This window comes from Neolamprologus multifasciatus, chromosome 18 (genome assembly GCF_963576455.1).
Source record: "Neolamprologus multifasciatus chromosome 18, fNeoMul1.2, whole genome shotgun sequence".
NCBI lineage: Eukaryota > Metazoa > Chordata > Actinopteri > Cichliformes > Cichlidae > Neolamprologus > Neolamprologus multifasciatus.
Window position 1 is genome coordinate 2,777,116 of NC_140456.1, and position 19,970 is coordinate 2,797,085.

The 19,970-nt window shown below is 43.6% G+C and overlaps 1 protein-coding gene across 6 annotated transcripts in view; it reads right to left on the reverse strand.

The window, feature by feature from the left end:
• Positions 1-19,970, reverse strand: part of efr3a (EFR3 homolog A (S. cerevisiae)) — a 128,388-nt gene that overhangs the window by 32,486 nt on the left and 75,932 nt on the right. For all 6 annotated transcript variants that reach the window (XM_085140645.1, XM_085140644.1, XM_085140648.1 and 3 more), the window contains 2 exons: positions 16,998-17,138; positions 1,913-1,991 (listed from right to left, as the gene is read on the reverse strand). In XM_085140645.1, the coding sequence (XP_084996771.1) occupies positions 1,913-1,991; positions 16,998-17,138 (220 nt within the window). The remainder of the gene's footprint in view (positions 1-1,912; positions 1,992-16,997; positions 17,139-19,970) is intronic.

A 19,970-nucleotide genomic window follows, 5' to 3' on the forward strand; every position in this document is an offset into this window, starting at 1 on the left:
AGCAGGTAGGTCCGCTGTAAACAGTGCGCTGATCTGTTTTACTCTAAACGTGACCTTTGTTTACAAAATGAGCATCACGCTAGATTTAATAAAACCATGAAACGAGACCACGAACTAATCGGAAAATGTTGAATTATGTCATATTGTAAAGTTACAATTTGCAACATTTTCCAAATTTCTCTACAATGACAGTTCTCTGAACCAGGAGTCGCCTCCTGCTGGCCAGTAGAAAGAATGCAGCTAAGTGAGACTTCTGCACTGGTTTAATTTTTCAGTTTGCAATAATCATTTATGATTAAATCTTTAAATCATATTATGTGATTTCCTATCATTAGGGCTGCCACGATTGGTCGACTATTAAAATCGTCAACGACTGATTTAATAGTCGAGGCGTCGTTTGAAGCTTTGTAAGATCCCAAAAGACGCAGGAATAAGTAGTAGGATTTAAGAGTGTAATAACGGACTGAAACAGAAGATGGCAGCACTGCATGTACAAGGATGCCAGCTGCCGTTAAACCCCGAAGAAGAAGAAGCTGTGTCCCAGAATTCATAGCGCAGCCCAGCTCAGTTTCCAACAATGGTGGCAGCTAGTTAGTTTTAATATTACTCTTATTATTCTTTCTGGTTCACAAAATAAACGTTTAACATATTTTCAGGCTCAATATCTGCTCAGTTTATCAAGACACCACATATTTTCAAAAGCGCTCCGACGTTTTCGGAGACGTCTGTTAGCCACTAGCTCGATAGCTAGCCGGGGGCTAGGCTAACTAGAGCCGTGAGAACACCGGACTCCCGGCTAATCGTTTTCAAACCCACCGCCGTCTTTCACTACTCAGGTTAAACATGATATATAAGTCACTTAGATAACTTAAAAATGTTATTGTTTGGCTTTTTTCAGTATTTTATTTGTTCCTGAGTAAATCGGTTTGGCTGAGATTAAAGTTATAGTTTTTACACAGCTGAATAAACGTCAAGCAGACAGCTGATTATCAGAAGTGTGAGATGCTCAAGAATTTACTCCGGTGTCCTGTTATATTTTAGATAGCAAGGAGTTTATTAAACTTCACCGAAACAATCTGCAAATGTCATTAAAATTTAATAAACTATCATCTTGTCTTTATTTTTAGTTAGCACATACCTTAAACACTTAAAGCTGTAAGCTAATGATAGTTATATAAGAGCAGATGCTGCTGGTGCAATAAGCTGTATGTTTTACGTCCAATGGATGATGATCTGATTAGTCGACTATCAAAATAATCGTTTGTGGCAGCCCTAACTATCATACATTCGTCAAATGAACTTTTCTTCATGCAGAATTATTAACATTAAATAGAAAAAGTTTATAGTTAGTGAACGTCTGAGCAGGTGCTAGCATGCTGCTGAATGCAGATACTAGATAAAGTGTTCTTTCATTTGTTGCTAATAAACCAGCAAATTTCCACTGAAACGAACAACTTACAGCGGCTGTAAAACTGGACAGACAGCAGCAGCAATAATCCGCTGAAGTTCACAGAGAACAAACAAGTGAAAGTGAAGAAAGTTTTTCTTTTAAAGCATCTCAGTTATTAAAAAGTAGCAGTCTGCAGTATTTCCTGCTCGCTGTGTCTCCTCTCTCTGTGCAGCTGAACTGCTATAAAAGTTACTTCAGAAGGCGACCTTTGACATCGAGGAAGTTTTTGTGAAGCTGCTGGATGTGAACTCGACCTTACAACATCTCCAGCAGCTGCTTTAGACAGAACTTTTCCTTTTTAAAGACTCGGCATGTCAGCGGAGTTCTCGACTACATGCTGCACCTCCTCAGGTGCGACATGTAGTCGTGGGTGCGATCGGTTTTCACTGCTTCCAGATCAAATCAGCTCCATTTTTTAGCCTCTGCCATCTCGACCTACGTGTCAGAGGAAGCGCGACGTACCTGGATGGAGTACATGATGATTCTGAAGCAGGAAACTGCAAACTCGTTGGGGTCCCACAGGTGATGGTTATCCAGGTGACTGAAGGAAGAAGAAAATAAAGCGGTTATTCAACCGACCCAGCTCTGAGGAGCAGCCCTGCAAAGACTGCATCTTTAAAACGACACTTATCTTTGGACAGAATCCAGAAATCGCACACAGACTCGGCTGCATGAATGAGAACGGATTCATAATCTGTCAATATTAGTGTTATGATTAATATAATCCTAATATTATAATCCATCAGGGGTTTTCAGAGGTTGGTGAACTCTCTCCTGTCCCTCGGTGTCTTTGGAAACAGCCGGAGCTCCTTCATCCTTCCTGCTACTACAGCAGCTGAACTGTCAGGGAGTTCAGGATGAAGCCTGACTGACGGATCTCCCTCTCTGCTGTTTGGCTGCTTTGAATTATTTAAAGGATAATAATAATGCTGCATTGCTCTGAGCCACAGATTCAGAGTCAGTTCAACATTTTTATTGCGTAACAATGAAGAACAACAACACAACAAAAACAAATAAGAGTAACAAGAACATTAATAAAAAGTCAGGCTAAGAGTCTGCAAATTAAATCTCATCGTGGTTCAGTGACGAGCAACAATAATCATCATCAGTGTTGGTCAAGTTAGTTGAAAAAAGTAATCAGTAACTAATTACTGATTACTTCCCCAAAAAAGTAATCCCGTTACTTTACTGATTACTTATTTTCAAAAGTAATTAATTACTTAGTTACTTAGTTACTTTTTAAAAACACGATTTACAACCTGAATAGGTGATAAAGTGATAGATCTTTCAGCCCAATTCTACTTTTTCTGCATAATCATCATACAAAATGTAATCAAATGGAAAAGTCTCTTTTTAAAACTTGTTTTATTAGTTTTAATCTTTTAACTTTAAGCATCAAGCAAAAATTTAATTATCTGCAACATTCTCTGACTGGAAGAAATTAGTTTAACATTTAAACCTATTTTCTGCACATTCCAGCACATAAAATAAAATATTTTTTGTGTTTACACTCAGTCTTTCAAATAGATGCAAGTAAAACACAGCAGAAAATAAATAAAGTCAAAGACTAGCGGTCCTGTTGCTCTATTTTCACCTGTAAAGCAGGAGTGGGGTAGGCGGAGGTTTACCCTGGTGCAGGTGTGCAGCGGTCAGTGGAAGAATCCACGAGTTTCTCTGTGAGTTTCCCATTACGTCGTAGCTACTCGGTGCTTGTTTGGAAGTTTAGGGGTTTTTTTCTCTGTAAAAAGAAGTTTTCTTCCCACGCACAACGGACACTAATGTTTTTGTCACTTTTTATGGAATCAAACTCAAAGTAAGGTCAGTACTTCCACGCTTTAAACGCTGCACGCTCATACTCTCTCTGCACTCGATATATGATCCATTGTTGATCTGCACACAGCTGTTGTCACGAACGTCGCACTCGCTTACGTCACTGTCATGAGACATTCTCGCAAAAAAATCACGGTTTTAGTAACGCAGCGTTCGTACGGGAAAGTAACGGTAATCTAATTACCATTTTTGCAATAGTAATCCCTTACTTTACTCGTTACTTGAAAAAAGTAATCAGATTACAGTAACGCAGCGTTCCTACGGGAAAGTAACGGTAATCTAATTACCGTTTTTGCAATAGTAATCCCTTACTTTACTCGTTACTTGAAAAAAGTAATCAGATTACAGTAACGCAGCGTTCCTACAGGAAAGTAACGGTAATCTAATTACCGTTTTTGCAATAGTAATCCCTTACTTTACTCGTTACTTGAAAAAAGTAATCAGATTACAGTAACGCAGCGTTCCTACGGGAAAGTAACGGTAATCTAATTACCGTTTTTGCAATAGTAATCCCGTACTGTACTTGTTACTTGAAAAAGTAATCAGATTACAGTAACGCAGCGTTCCTGCAGGAAAGTAACGGTAATCTAATTACCGTTTTTGCAATAGTAATCCCTTACTTTACTCGTCACTTGAAAAAAGTAATCAGATTACAGTAACGCAGCGTTCCTACGGGAAAGTAACGGTAATCTAATTACCGTTTTTGCAATAGTAATCCCTTACTTTACTCGTCACTTGAAAAAAGTAATCAGATTACAGTAACGCAGCGTTCCTACAGGAAAGTAACGGTAATCTAATTACCGTTTTTGCAATAGTAATCCCTTACTTAACTCGTTACTTGAAAAAAGTAATCAGATTACAGTAACGCAGCGTTCCTACGGGAAAGTAACGGTAATCTAATTACCGTTTTTGCAATAGTAATCCCTTACTTAACTCGTTACTTGAAAAAGTAATCAGATTACAGTAACGCAGCGTTCCTACAGGAAAGTAACGGTAATCTAATTACCGTTTTTGCAATAGTAATCCCTTACTTAACTCGTTACTTGAAAAAAGTAATCAGATTACAGTAACGCAGCGTTCCTACGGGAAAGTAACGGTAATCTAATTACCGTTTTTGCAATAGTAATCCCTCACTTTACTCGTTACTTGAAAAAAGTAATCAGATTACAGTAACGCCCATCTCTGATCATCATCAGCCTTCATGTCAGAATCACAGCCCAGCTGTGTCAGTGAAGGATGTGCTGCTTGCAGAGCAACACAGACAGATTATAATTAGATCGTGCAGAGGAGGATCAGTCGCATAAACACAAAAATGCAGGAAAACTGAAAATCTGACTAATCCACCTCTGATCCGAGATGGGAAAACACAGGCCACGAACACGTACGTGCTCGAAGATGAACCGAGTTGCAGCGGCTCGCACACACTCGGTCACAGATTTAAAGAAGCATCGCGTGGGTGTGCGTGAAGGTGAGGAAGAGGAGCGGTAACGATCGATAACGGCAGATTTAATCACCTCAGTGGGAGCGAGGTAAACTCATCTATCGCACATATGTGCATACGTACAAACACGCGGGGGGGACGGCTTATTCGCCCAGCGGCTCACAGCTCAGAGCGTGCAGAGCTGATAGAAAGAGACGTGAACATTAATTTCCAGACAATAAAGCTTCCAGAGCGCTGGCTCGTCTTCATCAGCTCATGTTTGTGTCTGCTCAGGTATCAGGTTCATTTAGGAGGCAAACTGCTGGTTTTATGGTCGTTCCTTCATATCCTCCCTGCGTGAAGCACAACAGTGGCCGCTTATTTACACCAACACTGATCGCTGCGAGGCGCGTTTATCTGTTCATATGATTCAAGATGGCTCTGCTACGAGTGTCATCAAGTGGGAGTTTTCCATAACTGGAAAATTCATGCCCATCAACGCAGATCGATAAATAAAACAGCGCTGTGTGAACAGCTGGATGCGGCTTGTTCTGTAAGGCGCTTTGAGCGGTCGATAAGTCCAAAGGAGATCGTTATGTATGCAGTCCATTTACAGGCTCGTTTTGTAGGCGTGGATTGATTATGTGACAACAGACGAGAGCTGTTAGAGGCCACGCCGCTGCCCTGCGTGAGAGCAAGACGAATAAAGATGGAGGGATCGTTTCCAGCCCTGCTGAGTGACCCGTATTCTGTCATTACGCGTCCTTATCGCGCCACCTGACCATCACAGATTTCTCTAAAAGAGGCACTTCAATGGGAATTTGACAGTTTCAGGTCTTTACGTCTGTGAAGGTTCTCAGTGATCCAGGTCAACGTAGTCTAAGAAGTTTGGAAAGAAAAGCATCTGGACTTCTTTAAGTTTCTTGAAGACGTTTCATCAGAGAAGCTTCTTCAGTTCTAAGAACAACTGGTTTTAAGCCCTATGGGAGTGTCTGCAAGAGTCATGGACCCCTATTGATTCTCCCTAGTTGGAAAATCAGAAGGACAATCAGAACAATATTGTTATCCCTCATCAGATTCAGAAGTTTCTGATAAAGGATGACAATATTGTTCTGATTGTGTAGCAGGTTTATCAGAGAAACTCAGCACGACATCCCAGTGTACTTTAGACCCACCCACTAGGGCTGGGTATCGTCACTGATTTCTAGAATCGATTCAATTCCGATTCACAGGGTCCCGAATCGATTCGATCCACGATTCGATTTAATTCGATTCGATTCGATTTAATTCGATTCGATTCACTTTGATTTGAATCTGGGAAATTTTGACAGTCAGAAATATTATAATTCAGATCAGTACATTTACATATTTTTGTATCTATAAAAAGGAAGCTGACACACCAAGACTTTATCAAAGGTGTGAGCATCACAGCAGATGCCTTTGTGTCAAAGCAGCTGAAGATAAAACACAGAAAAACATGAAGGTGATTTTCCTGTTCTGGGATTTTATAAAAATATTCTGCAGTACATCAAAAACGAAAGAAAACCATTAATCAACACATGAACATTACCTCTGAAGTTACAGCGGTTTTATTAGAGACACACTGAGCGTTTTGCATTTTGCATAATTTTAAAAAGTTTAAATTTGTTCGGTATTGAACGGCAGAAATTAGGTTTTCTTTTCGGAAGTATATAAAACGAAAGAAAAAAACGTCGGCCGACAGCGCTGTAAACAACGGTAGACTTGTGCGTAACAAGCAAGCGAATAATGAAGAAAACAGTACAGAAAGAGAGAGGGAGAGAGAGAGCTGTGCATCGTGGTCGAAGCAAAACAGTAAACGTCAGAGTGAATACATGACGTTGTTTATGTGAAGCGTAGTTTGGATCTTCTTTTGCTGCTGGTTCGGTCAATATTGTTTGGAGAGACATCAAACTAACAGCTTTAGAATCAGCGCATAAAGGGCGTGAACACAAAGCGCGGACCGCCGACAGATCAGAATCAGCGCGCTGTCGGCTTTCAGCCCTGACTGTGAGAAAGGCGACATCTCACTGATTCTGATCCGCGGTTGGGCTGTGTGTTTAAGTCTTTGTGCAGAATCCATGTTCCTGCTCTCATTTACTGTCTTAGCTGTTTGGTGGTTGTTGAAATTTTGTGAGATTTCACCTGAGATTCTGGCATTTCGGGCAAAATAAATTTATATTAAAAAATCGATTCAGGATTTTAATGAATCGATTTTACGTTATCCAAGCCAGAATCGATTTTAATAAATCGATTATAAAAACCCACCCCTACCACCCACACACTCAGACACAAACTGCTTCATCCCAAACACAAACTTAACAATGTGGTGTTTGCTGCACAGTGTAGTGAGGAATCCTCAGACCTCTACATTGGAGAGACCAAACAGCCACTTCACAAGCGTATGGCACAACATAGAAGAGCCACCTCCACGGCACCAACTCTCTGCCATCTATAATCCAGTTCTGAGATCCTCCCCAGACGCCTTAACGCCCACTCACATCCTGGGAAATCTGACCTCAGGAAATCACATGATAAGGTGGGGCCAGGTTTCACAATAAACTCACCCAAAACTCTGGCTGATTGGGACCCACACCCAGTTTCACACCTTGGCTCAGGCGATTAGAGGATCATCAGGGGGTCCTTTTGTCCCTCTGTGGGGGGAAACTCCCACCAGGTTTATATCTGGGACTCTCCACCATTTGACCTTAGAACTGAAGAAGCTTCTCAGATGAAGGTGAAACGTCTTCAAGTAACTTAAAGAAGTCCAGACGCTTTTCTTTCCAAGCTCCTTTGACTACGATGACCTGGATGACTGAGAACCTTCACAGACAACAGAATAGAAAAATAAAATAGGGTGGGGCCAGGTTTCACAATGAGCTCACCCGAAACCCTGGCTGATTGGGACCCACACCCGCTTTCACACCTTGGCTTGTGTGATTAGCTAGAGGGTCCACAACCCTCTTAGGGACACAACCACAGGGCTTAAATCTGTGACTCTCCACCTACTCTTAAAACTGATGAAGCTTCTCAGATGAAACGTCTTCAAGAAACTTAAAGTTCAGACGCTTTTCTTTCCAAGCTCCTTAGACTCTACTTTCATTGGTAGGGATGGGTACCGGTATCCGGTGCCATGATGGCACCGGTTCTGACATAAACGGTAGTAACCAGACCGAAAAGCAGCGCACATTTCGGTGCTTTTTTTTCCTGAGATGTGATACACTTTGAATTCTAGCCAATCATTTTACGTTTCCGGGGATAGTAGGCGGGTCCAGGTACGTACGTACTTTTAGAGCAGAGCTACAGGTTAAAAATGCCCAAGGCGAAGCGGTCAAAGTCTTGCTGTACTTCACAGCAAAAGATGCAAACTCAGCAGCCTGCAACAAGAGCTTTAAGCTGATACTGTGGAAAGGAGGTAACACCTGAAATCCGATGAAACACCTGGCAACGCATAGCGTTTTTTTTAAAAGCCGAAAAATGCGCCGTATTTGATAGCTTGCTGCGAGACCTCACACCGAGCACATCTACTGCGGGTGTGGTGCCTGTTATTGGACGAAGAGTTAGCAACATCCCCAAAAAAGCTGAAGAGGAGAGTCCTGGCCCCTAGCCCTGCCAGTGTAGCAGAAATGATGAGGATGATGATGCAGCAGCAGCCGTTCTTCTCTGCGTGAGTAGCTTAATGTTGTTCGTGTGTAATTTACGTTGAGTAGGCTAACCACGTTATTACATTAATGCATGTAAGGTGAACTAGCAAACATCATCATAGCTACATGCAGCTGTCTTCTTGTTTGATGGCAGATACTCCCTTCACCCTGGACAAAAAGGCTAAAATGACCAAAGAAAAAGTGGGAAACAGTTAAACATGAGAGGTTTTTGGATAAAGTTTTTGTTTTTTCCATTGATTAAGCTGCTTCCAGCCAAGAGTGATACCATATATGCCCTATAGCTGCAGAAAAGGCTAACATTGTTATCTTTTTACAAAAAAACAGCTGAACATGAGAGGTTTTTGGACCACTTTTGTGTTCTCCATTCTTTAAGCACCGGTTTGAGCACCGTTTAAGCACCGGCACCGTTTCAAAAGTACCGGTTTGGCACCGGTATCGGATAAAACCTAAACGATACCCATCCCTATTAATTGGTTTTATCAAACAAATAAAAACAACTTTAAGTGATGAAATTTGGTTGATTTTAGATTTTTTTCTTTATTTTGGAATCAGTTTATTGATCTTAAATGTCCATCATCCAGAAAACTCCTTGAGCCTACAGAGCTACATCCTTCAGATGGTTTACAGTTCACCTCTGGGCGCTGTGACGCTCAGCAGTGCAGCTCAAGAAGACAAAACAATGTTTGCTCGAAGTCTCTGACAGCAGGTTTGGAGGAGGGGTTTAATTCTTTTACAGCTTCTGGAATATAATGCATATAATATTTTTCCTTCAGATGGTTTAAATCACATCTGTCCAAATCACAGATATTCATCCGATTCCCCAGATGATGCTTTTTTTCCCTCATTCTGACCCAAACCTTATAGAAACAAACAGGACAGGTAAGGGTTCCCCAAACACAGTGAAACTTGAGCCTTTATTGTGAAAGGACCGTGGAGAAAGACAGGAAAGTTGGGACAAACAGGTTTCCTGCTCAGTCCCGTGAGTGAGACTGAAGTGGTGAACCGCCCGGCAGCTCAACGCCACAATAACCACACCTGCTACGCAGCAAAGCCACGTATCCATTTCCTAACATGTCACGAGATGCATCGAGATCTGACTGATTATGTTGAATTTACCACCTCTGCTGAAAACGAGGCATTAAAAAAGAGCCATTTAAGTAAAAGTATGTCGGGTAACTGAACGCACGAGGCCTGAAACCCTGAGGGTGACTCGGCGGTCTGACAGTAATCGTGCTTTTCAGACTTGCATAAAGAAAGAGAGTCAGGAGTAGAGAGAAAGAGGAGAGATAAGAATGACTTGAAGCTGTTATCATGAGAACAGTTCTGCACCGTGACGTCAATTCAAACCCCCCAAACTCGCCGCCTCCTACACCCCCTCCGTTAACCCCAATCCTTGCTTGCTATTTATAGTCTGAAGACGTGCCCCCCCCTCCCCGCAGGAGCAGCGTGGGAGGAGAGAGCGGCGCAGAGAGGAACGACGGGCTGGGGAGTGCGGCGGCTGTTCAATCGAGAGAGAAATTAACGAGTGGAGTGCACTAATGGGAGTCTTCAGTCTTGTTCTGCCCGTCGGTTTTCTGAATGAGGCCGTAATAGAACGTATTTGCTATTCAGAGAGCGTCGCAGCTCTGCAGACACCAGAAAGTCTGACGTGTGATTTCTGTGTGAGGTCCCAGCAGGTTATAAACAGCTGATATACGAGTAAAAGAAAGGCTACAGGCTGTTAATTATAAATGAGAACCTGCTATAACAGAGAAGCACTGCTGAGGAGACCAGTCACACTGCAGCACGCTGCTGTGTGTGTGTGTGTGCTGCGTTTCCTCCATGCCTGAAGGTGGCGCTGCTCCGCCTGTGCAGTGCAACTTTAATCACTACTGGCAGCACTGATTGATGAAATACCAACAGAGATGTATCAAACATTTCTTCTGCTGCTGGTTACAAACTAACCCCAGAAACTAAACGCAGGCGCCGCTCAGTCAGTCATTTAAACCCCACCTTCAGCTACGGCAGGCGCGCTGGTCTCCAAATAACCACGCAGGAGAAGCATAACCTCACGTATTTATCACCCCGCACTGTAAAATATTTAAAAGCCTACTGGAGAATAAAATGCTGAGCTGAATAAAACATGACCGCTGAATCTTTAAAACCTGTTGTGGTGTTTCTGAACCACCTCCATCAGGTCACCGAGCTTCAGCCTCACACGTTCAGACACGTCATTGTGTGGATTTCACAGGGACTAAATGTTTCTGCTCAGCAGCTTTACACGCACAGATGCAACACAAACCATTGTTATCATCATCAGGCTGGATTATTCCAACAGTAGCAGCTCGGGGGGCATCGCCTGACCTGCAGGGGGCGCACAACGCTAGTGAGTCAGTCTGAGCCGGAGGTGACGCTGAACACACGAAGTACAGTAACCAGCTGGAAGTATAAGAATGAGACACCGCTGCAGTGTTAAAGGCTGGTGATTAGAGGCTGAAGGAGTGTGTGTCTGTGTGTGTGTGTGTGTGTGTGTGTGTGTAGTTGGCAAACACCCTGTGTCGAGTGTCAGACCTCAGATGAGCTCTGACTGGGTGTCAACAGAGAGGAAGGAGACATCATGGCGTGAAGACGGGCCTGAGTGACACAATGCAACAAATTACACGAAAACAAAAACGTGAACTAACAAACTCTTAAAGTACTCTAAGTATTAAAGTAGTCTTATAGTTACACAAGTAACTAAGTAGGGATGCACCGATACTGGTATCGGGGCCAATACTGTAAAATGTGTGTACTCATACTCGTAAAAGTTAACCGATACCATGAACCGATACTAACTTATTTCATTAATCAGAGGGTGGCTTGTCAATTTTGTTGTAGTTTTTTAGATTGGCCACTAGGGGGACATCCCCTAGAGACAGTGCCAATAGTTCAGTGATATTCTGTTAAATTACAATGTGGAGACTCTGTAATAATTTAACAGAAGTGCTTATTTTTCACTTGAAATTTTTTTGTGGTCATTTTTATTAAGATTTTATTTTTTATCGGCAGAGAATAAAATAATACCTGTCTTCCAATTCATTGCATTTGTGTGTGTGTGTGTGTGTGTGGTAGAAGTATCGGTTTTTGTACTCTGTGTCGGCAAGTACTCAGATCCAAGTATCGGTATCGTATCGGTTTAAAAAATTTGGTATCGTTGCATCCCTAATTCTAAGTATTAAAGTAGTCTTCTAGTTACACACAAATTAGGTGCTTTACTTGGGTATGACTCCTCCTCCATGCAACGCTTACGATTCAGAGGACAACCATGTGCTTTTTGTACCTCACTAAATTATTTGACAGCTTTGTTTCCGTTAAAAATTAGTAATTGTATTTATTAATCTTTCTATAAGTCTATCCAGTCAGCAGTTTCAATATCACAGAGGCTAATATGACGCCACCTGAATGCTTGTGTTTAGCACAGGGTGTCTTTGTAATCAGTGGTTCATGTTCTGGTCGTCACACATGATGACACGGAGGGGTGGTGGTACATCTGACAGGTATATGAGGAGACACTGGGTCCAACTTAGAGCAGGGCGATATGACCAAAAATATTTATCACTATATACATTTGAATATTTGCGATAACGATATAACTGACGATATAGACAAGATACTTTACAACTCCACAACTTTATTAGTGCAAAAAACCCCATCAATGTATTTTCACTTAAACAAGCAGCTGTTTCTTATCTGCATTAAAGCTATATAAAAATGTAACAGTGCAAATTCCTTGCTGACAGTTTAATCAAAAGGCGTTTCCAGTGGAAATTGGCCGACATATCCTCAGCATAACCATGTATAATATCCACAACACTTAAAAAGAGGTTATACACACACAATACGGTAATATTATGTTGAAGCACAGTACGTATCACTCCGCGAGGCGCCTGCCTATGATAGCCGTAAACAAGCGCCATGTACATAAAATCGTTTCCAGGTCAGTAAACACAACCAGAGTTCATACATAAGGCACACGGGATTATAAGGGGCAATGTCGACTTTCAGAAAAATCAAAGGATTGATTTTAAGTGTGCCGTATTTTCCAAACAACACGGTAATAACGACGGCCCGCTAGCATGCTCCAATTCTGGTTCATCCGTTTCATTTAATGATCCACTTTCGCTCTTCTCATTCTGCATCGCCGCCATGTGCGTATGTAAACAAAGGCACTGCGCATGCGCGTTTTACCCATATTCCATCGCGATGTTTCATTTTCCTATCGTTGCCCAAAACTACACCGGTATTACCGTGAACGGTATGATATAGCCCAGCCCTAATTGGCCCACTTGCTGATTCTATTTGTTTTCTCCATAGACTGTATATAAAAGATGGGCACAGCCACTGTGACATCACTGATTGGTACTCTTGAACGTACCCTCGATAATCCTCCTTCCTGACTCTTGCAGCGACCATGGTTTGCTACAGTAACTGCTCGGATCTCCAATCGAATTCAATATAACTGATAGTCTTTTTAATGTGTTGCCCCCTGCTGGCTGTTAAACAGAATACATGTTTAAAGCACCTTTGTGCTGGCTTCACTCTTCAGACCTGGAAGCAGCGCACTGTGGGGACTGACTCGCTTCTGGAGGCAGCCTCAAGTGGACATTAGAGGAACTGCAGTCTGAGGAACTTTTTATTTGACTTCATGTTTCATTGTTTCCCCTCGCCATAACGTGAGACTATTGGCTACTTTCAGATGACTTGAAACTGCATGTAGGGAGGGTGGGTCTTATATTCCACTCACTTTCACTCACTGCTAAGCTTTAGGCACTGAAACCTGTCAGGAAAAGATGGTGATTCAGGTTAAAAAGCACCTCTTCACGAAGCTAACCCTGATGGCTGATGAATAGTGAGCTGGGAGTGACAAACCTTTCTCCCTAAAGAACATCCTGTGTCTGACAAACACCAGCAGCTTTGACAGAAGTGTTATTGAACACAGCGGGAACGAGAACAGACTGAAACTGAACTTCATACTGGGGCAAGAGGATGGTGCTATGGAGGTGGAGTTGGACGGGTTCTCTCCAGGTGCTCCGGTCCCAAAAATATGCACGGGGTTAACTTGTTATTGTGAATTGAGGTGTAAATTATCCGTCTGTGTGTTAGCCCTGAGATAGACGCGACACCTGCCAGGACGTACCCTGCCTCTTCCCCTATGACAGCTGGGATACACCCCAGACCTGAAGAGGGATGGATGTTTATACTGATGCAGTAAAATGCTGCTGCTGTTTTCACCAATGCATGCTTTACTGCATGATGTGACAGGGCTGTCCATGAAAATTTAACCTTGATAAATAAAAGAGGACTATATAAATTTACCTAATAATTGCATCATACAAACTAAATCTGAAAAGCCATTTTCCTACATGTCATACTTTACTAAAAGAAAAATATCAGTGTTTTTATTTAGACTTTAACAGACCAGAATATTTCCTCCATCACTGCAGAAACCCTTCTGATTCGTGTTTGATTGAAGAGCTTAAAGTCCAGGTGAAACCTCTCAGCAGCTCTGCAGAGGATCTCAGCTTTATAGGCTGATAGTTTTGTTGCACATTTCCTGCGTAGCTCAATCTGAGCTCCACCAGCAGCAGGTGGAGGTCTTCATCAAATGAGCTCCAGGCGTTTGTTCTTCTAAACGAAAGCCTAAATCATCTCAGAGAAGAAACAGAAATGTGTATGTAACGCAGAAGCTGGAGACCTGGGAATGAAAGAGTTTTCCCCACTGCAGAGATGTCGTTTTGCTAAGCTGTACATGTTCAGCTCACAGCCCACAGAATGAGACAGAAAATGAAGGCTGTCTATTTAAAGCTTTTCCTCCTCCTGGTGATTGTGTTCTGCTGACAGACAGCCGCATTGATTCACACAGGCCGAGACAGTTTAATAAAGCCGGAGTGGAAAGAAAGAAACGTCTGGGAGACGCCAGTTTGTAGCTCCATCGCTACAAATTGCCCTCGATGTGACATCGAGCACATCTTTGACGCGGGTTTGCAACAGGTGGGGATGCATTTTATCCCTTAAAGAAACTGATCTGGGGTCAAACGGGTCACTAATGAGATGGTCACGAATGTGAGGTCAGCCCGAGGTCGTGTTTCAGGAAGAACAAAGGAGGAAGAAATGAAGAAGACAGGACGGCGAGCGCTCAAGTATTTATTTGAAAAAGCTCTGAGGCACGAAACCAGCGAGAGGTGAGAAAAGCTGCCGTTTGCTTCCTGAAGAGGCCCCGCAGATGTCAAACAGCCACAGTGGTATTGTGTAATTAACTGCTAATGGCAGCATTAAGAGGCTCGCTTCCCCCGTCTGAAAATACAAGCAGCGGTTATACAGTTAATTAACAGTCGTCGCTCTGACTCCAGGCTGAAGAAACAACAAAAACACAGAAGAGCGAAAAAAATGATTTGAGCTCATTTCTTTTCTCACAGCCGGCCTGAGAGTTTAACTCATCTCTGACGACCTTCAATGATCAGTTCTGACACCTCAGCGCGTATCAATAAAGACGTGGTTTGATGATGGCTGCACGGGCAGAGACCCTCCCCAACTTCAGCTTTCTGAAAATCAGATTTGTCACAACTGATAAGTGTAACATATCATGTTTTATACAGTGTTGATTTAAAACAACTCAACACATAAAAAAATAAAGATCTAAAAGCATCCATCTTTGTGTTCAGCCCAGGCAGTGTGGACTGAGCAGGTGAGCAGCAGCTCTTGTTTCTGTAACGGCAATTAAAACCATTCTCAGACTTTTCCCAGCAAAACTGAACTGAACTGTTCAGCTGCAAAGCTACGCTAAAGCTACGGAAGTAAAAGCTGTGCAGATAAACTCTCAGCTGAGTTTGCCATCATCTTTGATTTGGGTAACTTTGCTGCAGGCCGACAGCAGCTCTGTGCTTCCTGTCATGAAATGTAGAAACATGCACGTGATGGTCTGAGGCTGGAGCAGCGTAACGCATGGCAACGCATGGCAACGCATGGCAACGCATGGTAACACGTAACGCATGGCAACGCATGGCAACGCATGGCAACGCATGGCAACGCATGGTAACACGTAACGCATGGCAACGCATGGTAACGCATGGCAACGCATGGCAACGCATGGTAACGCATGGTAACGCATGGTAACACGTAACACGTAACGCATGGTAACGCATGGTAACACGTAACGCATGGTAACGCATGGCAACGCATGTGTTACCATGTGCACATGGCAACGCATGGCAACGCATGGCAACGCATGGCAACGCATGGCAAGGCATGGTAAGGCATGGTAACACATGGTAACACGCAACGCATGGCAACGCATGTGCACATGGCAACGCATGGGAACGCATGGGAACGCATGGGAACGCATGGCAGCGCATTGCAACGCATTGCAACGCATTGCAACGCATTGCAACACATTACAAGGCATTGCAAGGCATTGCAAGGCATGGCAACGCATGGTAACACGCAACGCATGGCAACGCATGGCAACGCATGGCAACGCATGGCAACGCATGTGTTACCATGTGCACATGGCAACGCATGGCAACGCATGGCAACGCATGGCAACGCATTGCAAGGCATGGCTTGTTTTTGCATTTCGAACATGATGTGATTTTGAAAATACATATTTATATAAATGTGTAAACTGTGACTGTTCTGTTGTTCCTCGGTGTTTTGAACAGACTCAGAAGTGGCATCTTTATAAAATCCACCGTCTGTATCGCAGGTGGAACGGAGGCCCAGCCTAAACCAACCAAATTGACAGCACCGCCCACGGAGCCAGGCTGCTGAACACAAAAACCTAAACAGCTACTTTAAATATCTGCACGAGCCGGGGAGGATAAAAAAGCCGCTCACACTCATCGGTGCAGAAACAGAGAAAACCTCAGCGGGCTCAGCGTTCGCTCGGTAATTGTCCAATTTAGGTGGACAGTGCCGAGTGGCGGGCCGGTGCATCCAACAGGAGCAGTGTGGAGGATCTCGGAGTCCCAGGAGGGGTTGATGAGGGGAGGGCATGATCAGCGGCTGGAGGCGGTGTGCAGCATTCACGTGGCAGCTGATAACAGAGCTCATTTAATTTCCTCTGTGTGCTGGGAGTCAGAGAGGGTGTGAGAGAGAAAATGAAAGAAAGCCAGTGTATAGATATATATAAACCTGTGTGTGTGTTGGCTTATTGGCGGCAGATTTATTTGGCGTCCCGTCACCTCTCCTCCTCTGTGTCATGAACCCGACATGTAATATAAATCTGCCGTGTTTCAGCAGAGTAACGAGGAGGCGGCAGGAATGTGACGACGCCCAGGCGATGTGGAGCAAACACAGAGATGCTGTTATTATTTTTTCAATCAATAACAGCCGCAGTCCCGCATGGATTCAGCACAGCTGCTCAAACTCTGGATCAAACACTGCATAGGAAGTCAAATACAGGCACAGCAGGAAGAAGCCAGTCAATTTTCAAAATAAAAGACTACCGGCAGACTTAAATGCTCCGTTTCTGAAACACTCGTGGATCCACCGTGCTCCTGATGATAAACCGGGGCAGACATCTGGATCACTTATGGGGAGCTTATCACAGTAAGTCTGAATCCTCAAGGAGCGAGGGTACGATACTTCAGGTACTCACACCAGCACGGGTCGCACAGCGTTGTTCATGTTGCCGTACGCCGCTCGGCCCAGCAGCTCTCTGAAGCAGTTCTCAGCCAGCGCTGACGGGTTCTCCTCGCCATCCTGACCCGCCCCCGATGGCGTGTTGGGGTGTCCCGCCCTGCCAGAGAGACCAAAACAACAACAGAGAGGATGCTTAGAAAGAAAAATTAAAAATACCCCCCCGCGGTGACCGTTTACAAGAAGAAACACAAACACCTTAAATAAGCTGGACTGAAAACAAGAAAGTAAATTATTTACTTAATGTTTAAATGACTGAACAACAACCAAGAATCAATTTAACACATTGAACACAAAAATCGGTACAGGAGGAACGATGCAAGAAGCTTTAAGGCCATAAGGAAGGACGGAAGGAAGGAAGGAAGCAAGGAGGAAAGAAAAAGTACAGAATAACAGGAGAAAATAATCAATCAGAGCAGCTGGGAAAAAAGGAGAAATCAATGAGGGCATCGACCTGCCTCAACCAGAGGGGTGTGTGTGTGTGTGTGTGTGTGTGTGTGTGTGTGTGTGTGTGCAGACAGAGGAAACAGAAACACTGCAAAGTCTGTGCAAGGCAGAGATGTACAGGCCTTCCTTCACTGCGACATCAGAAAAGAGAGAAGAAGTCAGGACTGAAACAATAACTTTGATTGGCTCACTGATGAATCATCGAGGTTTCTGACTGAATGACTGAGCGTTCAGGCCGGCTGCCTGTCCGATGGGTCAGCTATCGCAAACCAACAGTGCAAACCTTCAAAGGCTGAGGATTACTGTGTTACTCTCGAGGGGAAAACTGTAATAAAATCAACAGTAACCAGATAAAGATGAAACTACTGTAAACAGAGGAGAAACGCAGAGTTCTAGAAACGGCCAACAGCAGCCATGCCCTTCCATCCCACGCGTCGTAGACATTCACAAGCAAAGAATAAGAGCTGAGCAGGAAGCAGTGGCTTTTGATTTACAGGTCAGGTAGCCGCAGACACAGTCACGAGTTTGTGTAGTGACCTAAGGAATGAGATCGAAGATGCAAGCAGCAGAAGAGTGCGTGGGCTCAGCCTCAGAGACGGGCTGAGGAGCTCAGAGCATCAAAAGGATGCAGTCTGGGTTATTCAGCATCTGACAAGGATGAGACGCCCATCTGTGAGACCACACTCTGCAGAGATGACGTCTCTCTGCTGGCTTTCCAGAACAGCTGAAAAGAAGCAGGTCTGCCTGCAATCAACCCCTGGAGCTCTTTTGTCCCGTCTCCTCCCTCCACCCCAACCGGTTGCAGCGGATGGCCACCACTCCCTGAACCTGGATCCGCCAGAGGTTTTTCCTTCCCACTTTCGCCAAGAGCGTGCTAATATGGGGTTTTCTTTTTATAATCGTGGGCGCTTTACCTTACAGTAGAAAACAACTGAAGACATTCAAGGTTTGCAGAAAGAGTCTGACCACTTAAAAGACAAAATAAAGGTGTTGGAGACACTTCAGGGTTAATAACACATTCTAACAAGCTTGTACATTTGTTCATGCCCAATAAACCCATCTGTTGCTTGAAATAAACCTTTTTCACTCACACATAAATTTGTAGAAGTCATACTTTTGTCATAGTAAATAAAGCTGCTTTCTGCAGGCGTGAATGCAGAGCTGCTTTAATAACTGAGCTGCCTTTTGAGCCAAAACTCAAATCCTGACAGACTTTGGTGGATCACTGTCACCTGCAGAAAAAGAAAACGAAGCAGGAGCTGCAGCCCAGCAGAATGAGTAAATAATAACGAGGGGAAGATTTCGGAGTGTGGCTCTGCAGAGGTGACAGTAAGCCCGCCAAGAAATGTTTAGCGCTGCAGCTGCAGCAGAGCGAATTCTGATATCAGAAAATAACAAAAGTAATCCTAACGAGCTGTCAGACGATGACGTCGAAAGCAGGACCGAGGTGTGGAAGAAATGTTGAGGATTCCTGTTTTGTAATTTACAAACGTCACCTCGCAGCCAATGAGCAGCGAGTCCTCTCACGCCCGTGGGCTCTCTTCTCTGTAATGAGACTGGACCTGTTGTGAAATGTCAGCTGACAACAGGGTTAAAGTTCAACTTATTTGAAGCTCGAGCTCGTTGGGCGAGGTGTGAAATCTGAGGTGTGCAAGCTGTCCGAGACAGCACCGCCGCAGGGAGCGTGTTTCCCGCTTCCCGCGCTGACTGAGACTGACGTGAAGCGGCGCGGTCGGTAACTGCGGTCCTGAAGATGCTGCAGAGGGCTGTCAGCGACGTACGTGAGCCACGTAAGGTCAACATGGATGTTGACCATTTTTTATATTTCTGTTTTCTTCTTCCTTCCTATTTTATCATTCAGATTTTTAGGACACCCTAAAAATTGGGAAAGCCCGAGGATGGCGGTTGTCCTGCACCTGTGCTCCAATAAACCGGCCTCAAGAGCAAGGTTATTATCGTTAACGAAAACTAACGAAATAACAAAAACTAGAAGTGAAAAAACATTTTCGTTAACGGAAATAAAAATAAAAACAAAAAAAGGAAAACTAACTAAAACTATAATGAGTGTTCACAAAACTAACTAAAATTAACTGAATTTATAGTAAAAATGTGTTTAGTTTTCATTGATGTGTGCGTGTCATACAATAGTCAAGGGTGAAAATGAAGTTTAGTTTCCAGATTTTTTTCTTGCTGTGTCTCATTATGCCAGCAGGTGGCAGCACGTTAGTCGAGTCGTCTGTGTCGCTGCTCCGTCCACGCGCAGAATCATGTCAGGAAAAGTCGGGAGCCAGAGTCCAATTTGGGATTACTTTGAATATGACTGTGTTTTGGATAAAGCAAGTGTCTTGTAGTGGAAAGAGACAAATTATGAGGGACATTTCTAAAGGGAAAAAAATCCCACAAACCTTAAAGTGCACTTGAAAAGCTCACACAAGAAGGCTAACCTAGCTTAGCTTGAGAAGGTAAGGGAGCACACTCAACCCTC